Source organism: Sinocyclocheilus rhinocerous, unplaced genomic scaffold (assembly GCF_001515625.1).
Source record: "Sinocyclocheilus rhinocerous isolate Xijiao unplaced genomic scaffold, SAMN03320098_v1.1 scaffold65, whole genome shotgun sequence".
NCBI classification, from domain to species: Eukaryota; Metazoa; Chordata; class Actinopteri; order Cypriniformes; family Cyprinidae; genus Sinocyclocheilus; species Sinocyclocheilus rhinocerous.
The window spans coordinates 403,224-409,223 of NW_015662000.1; the positions used below are offsets into that span (position 1 = coordinate 403,224).

Genomic DNA, 6,000 nt, shown 5'->3' on the forward strand with positions numbered 1-6,000 from the left:
GAACAGGGGCAAACTTGTTAAACTTAGCAAATCCGATTTGAATGAACACTATTTGCATATGCAATTTGCATATTGGCAGTGGGTTTCCCTTGGCTATAAATCTTTCTTATATGGATCTCTCGACTTTTTTATTGCACGCTACATAACAAGAAGTTGATCAGTGGTTGGGAATGGGAATGTTTACTGATTCCTACTTTTGAATACTTTTTCATATTTGAAACTTATAAATTATTTTCTAATTTGCACATATACACATATCACCAGACATCTCTTTTGAAGAAAGTGGTTGCAGGCACAGAAAAATAAAAATGCATCTTGTGTAATTTCCCTGAAGTTTTCTACAGTTTTACAGATAAATATCGCTCATATGGAAGGCTGATCTCCTTTCCTTATACAAACATTTTATTTTCGCAGGAAGAGTGTTGCATTAATTTCAGCAGGAAAATATAAATTTTGTTAATAAGTTTCAAACTATAATGAGCCTAATTTACATAGAAAAGAGATGTCTGTAGTGAAAAGAATGACAATGGCTTCATTTAAATACTCAAGCATTACCACCTGGTTAAAATCAATCGTGAATATTTAAGCTGACTTTTTTTGCCTGGAAATGTTTGTAACTGTTTATATATATATTTGCCAGTTTTTTTGTTGTTTTTTTGTTTTTTGTGAGTTACAGTATATGAGGACATTAGCTTGTTTTTTTCAGCAATTAGGTATGTTCATGGTGATTTTCATGCATATATAATAATAATACACAATACACAGAAATTGTTCTGATTGTCCTGCTTTATTTTGATGTCTGCAACTTTTTCCTTAAGCCCAATTATATTATATTATATTATATTATATTATATTAGATACATATTGTTTGCATTATATATGAAAGGGGTCATATGACGTTCTAAATAAGAACATTATTTTGTGTATTTGGTGTAATGTGTTTATGCGGTTTAATCATGGCTTGATGCACCAAGTACTTTTGAAATGTTTACAATTAGTTTCTATTGTAATGTACAACCATTTCACAGGGAGAAAGAGATTGAAAATGATTATATTCTTTCTTTGAAGTAAAAATATAACTTTTTTTTCTTTATGATTTAATAATTCGTGCTTCAGAGGATTCATATTCAATTATTGAGGCCATTGCATAATCAGGATGGGTTGAGTGAATAACTAGGAGATGAGTTTGTGAATAAATGTTTATTTGCATGCTGAAATGTTTGTTTCAACCTACTTTAGATACTGCAATGAGCACCTGCCCTGCCCCCCACATGTCTATTGGTCAGCATGGTCTCCATGGGAGCGCTGCACAGTTCCATGCGGCGGTGGGATCCAGTCGCGACGACGAACGTGCGAGAATGGAAACGACTGCCCTGGATGCAGCATTGTATGTCACTTTCATATTATTACTCAATTTGTTTATGAGACCTTTTCTGATTTGAGCACCTCAGGAAATGAAAATTGTGTTCAGTGTTTATAGGCTTTATTACTAAAATATCAATAAAATTAACAGCAGAAGCATCATGGCCTACCTATGGTGAGCAAGTTATTTTAATTATTTATATCTTATTTAAGTTGCGTTCACATAATTCCAGTCCAGACAAGTTGCACACCTTTTCCTGTGGATTTATATCTAATCTAGCATTTAAAAGTTATTTTTTTTACAGAAATTAATACTTTTATTCAGGAAGGAGGCATTAAATTGATAAAAAATCAAGACTTGTATATTATTTTAAAAATCTTTCAAATAAATGTTTTTTTTTTCATCAAAAAATCCTAAAATAAATGTATCACAGTGTCCAGTTGCACAACTGTTTTCAACATTGATAATAAGAAATGTTTCTTGCACCAAATCAGCATATTAGAATAATTTCTGAAGGATCATGTGACACTGAAGATTGGAGTAATGATGCTGAAAATTCACCTTTGCATCACAGGAATAAATTACATTTTAAAATATATTAAAATAGAAAACGGTTATTTTAAATTGTAATAATATTTCACAATATTGCTGTTTTACTGTAATTTTTGATGCAGTCTGGGTGAGCATAGAGACTTTCAAAAATATAAAAATTTTTTTAGACACCAAATTTTTGAACGGTAGTGAACATATCTGCATATATCTACAGTGCTGTGAAAAAAAATTTGCCCCTTTCCTGTTTTTTTTTTGTTTGTTTTTTACGTATTTGTCACACTTGAATGATTCAGATCAAACAAATTTTAATATTACACAAAGATAACCCGAGTAATTACAAAATGCAGTTTTGAAATAATGATTTCATTTATTAAGGGAAAAAAGTAATTGCCCCCTAAATCTAATAACTGGTTGTGCCACCCTTTGCAGCAACAACTGCAATCAAGAATGTGGTTAATCACAGTTCTTTCATGATTTAACAGGAGGGGGCAGTTCATTTTTCACGTTTGGCAAGGTAGGTTTCGACAGCTTGTTTCCCTTAATAAATGAAATCAGCATTTAAAAACTGCATTTTGTATTTACTTGCATTATCTTTGTGTAATATTAACATTTGATGATTGATCTGAATATTTTAAGTGTGACAAATATGCAAAAAAAAAAAAACCCAGGAAGGGGACAAAAATCTTTTCACGGCACTGTACATAAACACACTATACTAGTCGAGAGCATATGCAATCCCAAAATGCATTTCCTCCCTTAGAAAGCTGGGAGGAGCTTGCCATGTGCATTAGCATTGCAAGAGTAAGCTGGGATTTTCCACTCATGAGTTAGCTGTGATATTCTTGCTCTACTTTTAAAACCAGTCACCCACTCGCTGCTAGTTTAGAATAAGTCCAGCTCACATGACCACGGTTCACTTTTCATGCCATTCGTGGAAGTGGTTTGGGTGATTTCGAGAATCTGGAACAGCTTTAAAAAGTTCATTTGCTATACAAACTCTTTTGTAAGGAATAATAACATCTGTCCGGTTTAGAAATCAGGGCTGTCAACCGTTTCGATCTTTGCTGCTTGATCAATGGCACTTGGGAGACACAATGGCTTAAGAGAAAGTTCAAACATTCCTGTGAGTCCTAATGGTAATGCTCTGTCAAAATGTGTGCGTGTTTAGCCTCAAGGCCAGCTGCCTCAGATCCATCACAATGTAGACGACACCGAAAACACCAACACACTGAAGTATCCTAGGAATGCCACAGAGGCCGTGAGGGCAGCAACATCATGTCGATATATATATAATTATATATGTGTGTGGGTACCAGGGTGGTGCGTTGCCTGATTTGGATTTTTGTGCTATTTGTGTGCCCTGTGAACACGAAGTTAAGCAAGCAAGCTTCAGTTAATAAGCAAGCTTCGTATTATTTTCTGTTACTGATGATTGCCAGACACTGGCATGGCCCATACATGCAAACAGCTGTTATCATTTTATGAAAAATTCCCCTACTAGTTGTTGGTTGTTTTGTCAGACACAATAAAAACATGTGTCAGTCAGCTGGTAATTTTACAGGGGGTTCGTTTGTCAGAATGCTTGTAACCTCTCTGTTATGATAGTGATAAAGCCCACATGAATGTAGCCAGGTGTCAGAGTAGACAGAAACATAATAATGAGTACCTGGCAACCCTTAATAGGTTGTTTGTTTGTGAGATCCTTCATATGTTCAGTGTAATGATGCTTTGATAATCAGACTCAAACATTACCATCACTTTGTCATATAGGGCGGCTGGAAATCTGTGAATCTGTGAAGTGCAGTGTTAAGTGTAAGGATTTAAGACTTTTTTTCTCTTTTTCTTAGTGGTAATTAGATTTGTGTAATTGCAAAAATAAGAAGGTGTCTTATACTAAAAATATGCTCTTTTTAGAATGCACATGATGTCAGCAGACACATTGCGAGTGTAAATAATTCAGCATTTTTTTGTGAAATGTAACTTCAGATCGTCCACTTCTGTCCAATCTGAATTCGCCAGTGTTGCAAGTGGGTAACTGGGTATTTCAATTAAATCATTGCAGATAGTAAGCTCTCGCTAAATTTCAGTTTCAAGCGTTAATAATATCATATGTATTTTATATAATAATGCATTATAAATGAAAAATGTATATAAAATACTTGTATTTTAGAATATTAAATCTGTATATGAATGCCTATATTTATTATATTATATTATATATTTAAAAATAAAAGATTCGATATATATTTCTTGTAGATCATATATATTTTATTATTAAACTTTAGATATATATTTTAGGTTATAATCTATGGTTCTTAACCTTTTTGAGTAAAAAAAAATAACATAGCACAATATTCGTATGCCATCATATAGGATATTTATTACAATATTTCTGCTTTAACTGACAAAACTGCTTGCTTTCAAGCTTTTTCCTTAACATAAACTGGGAGTAGAGGTCTGCGCGGGACTGTTTTTTTAGTCCTGCTCCCGCAAGGTTCTATTCCGCACCCACCCGCTCCCGTTATATATTCACTCTTTGTTCACCCGCTGTCTGCTTAGAATAATTTTCTTCCCGACCCGACCGTTCCAGCTAAATTTAGATCTCGTTTCCAGAATCTCACATTTAAATTTCCGCTACTGAAAGAAAGAGAGGCTGACAAATAAAAGTGTAGTCTGCACAAAATTGTATGTTATTTTATTCGTCTTGTCAAGAGTCTTGAATTTATTGACTTTGACTTGAATTTATATGAATTATCTTAAGACACAAAATTCATTTAATATTTTATGCAACACAGTAGGAAAAAAAGTGTCAGAAAAAAAAATTTATTTCTTATTTTTATTCGTCTTGTCAGGATACAATTCGTTTAACATTGACAACACAATAGGGAAAAAGTGTTGCAGAGAGAAAAAAAATAAAAATGTAGGTTGTACAAAAATAGCCTATTAGCTATTTTTAGGTTGTTTTGTCAGACACAATAAAAACATGTGTCAGTCAGCTGGTAATTTTACAGGGGGTTCGTTTGTCAGAATGCTTGTAACCTCTCTGTTATGATAGTGATAAAGCCCACATGAATGTAGCCAGGTGTCAGAGTAGACAGAAACATAATAATGAGTACCTGGCAACCCTTAATAGGTTGTTTGTTTGTGAGATCCTTCATATGTTCAGTGTAATGATGCTTTGATAATCAGACTCAAACATTACCATCACTTTGTCATATAGGGCGGCTGGAAATCTGTTGTGCAAAAAGTGCAGTGTTAAGTGTAAGGATTTAAGACTTTTTTTCTCTTTTTCTTAGTGGTAATTAGATTTGTGTAATTGCAAAAATAAGAAGGTGTCTTATACTAAAAATATGCTCTTTTTAGAATGCACATGATGTCAGCAGACACATTGCGAGTGTAAATAATTCAGCATTTTTTTGTGAAATGTAACTTCAGATCGTCCACTTCTGTCCAATCTGAATTCGCCAGTGTTGCAAGTGGGTAACTGGGTATTTCAATTAAATCATTGCAGATAGTAAGCTCTCGCTAAATTTCAGTTTCAAGCGTTAATAATATCATATGTATTTTATATAATAATGCATTATAAATGAAAAATGTATATAAAATACTTGTATTTTAGAATATTAAATCTGTATATGAATGCCTATATTTATTATATTATATTATATATTTAAAAATAAAAGATTCGATATATATTTCTTGTAGATCATATATATTTTATTATTAAACTTTAGATATATATTTTAGGTTATAATCTATGGTTCTTAACCTTTTTGAGTAAAAAAAAATAACATAGCACAATATTCGTATGCCATCATATAGGATATTTATTACAATATTTCTGCTTTAACTGACAAAACTGCTTGCTTTCAAGCTTTTTCCTTAACATAAACTGGGAGTAGAGGTCTGCGCGGGACTGTTTTTTTAGTCCTGCTCCCGCAAGGTTCTATTCCGCACCCACCCGCTCCCGTTATATATTCACTCTTTGTTCACCCGCTGTCTGCTTAGAATAATTTTCTTCCCGACCCGACCGTTCCAGCTAAATTTAGATCTCGTTTCCAGAATCTCACATTTAAATTTCCGCT

At 33.1% G+C, this 6,000-nt stretch overlaps 1 protein-coding gene across 1 annotated transcript in view; it reads left to right on the forward strand.

Annotated features, from left to right (window-relative positions):
• The window catches only part of LOC107727199 (semaphorin-5A-like), a 147,310-nt gene that overhangs the window by 98,384 nt on the left and 42,926 nt on the right, over positions 1–6,000 (forward strand). Inside the window, exon 17 of the mRNA XM_016536991.1 lies at positions 1,240–1,387. Coding sequence (XP_016392477.1) covers positions 1,240–1,387 — 148 coding nt within the window. The remainder of the gene's footprint in view (positions 1–1,239; positions 1,388–6,000) is intronic.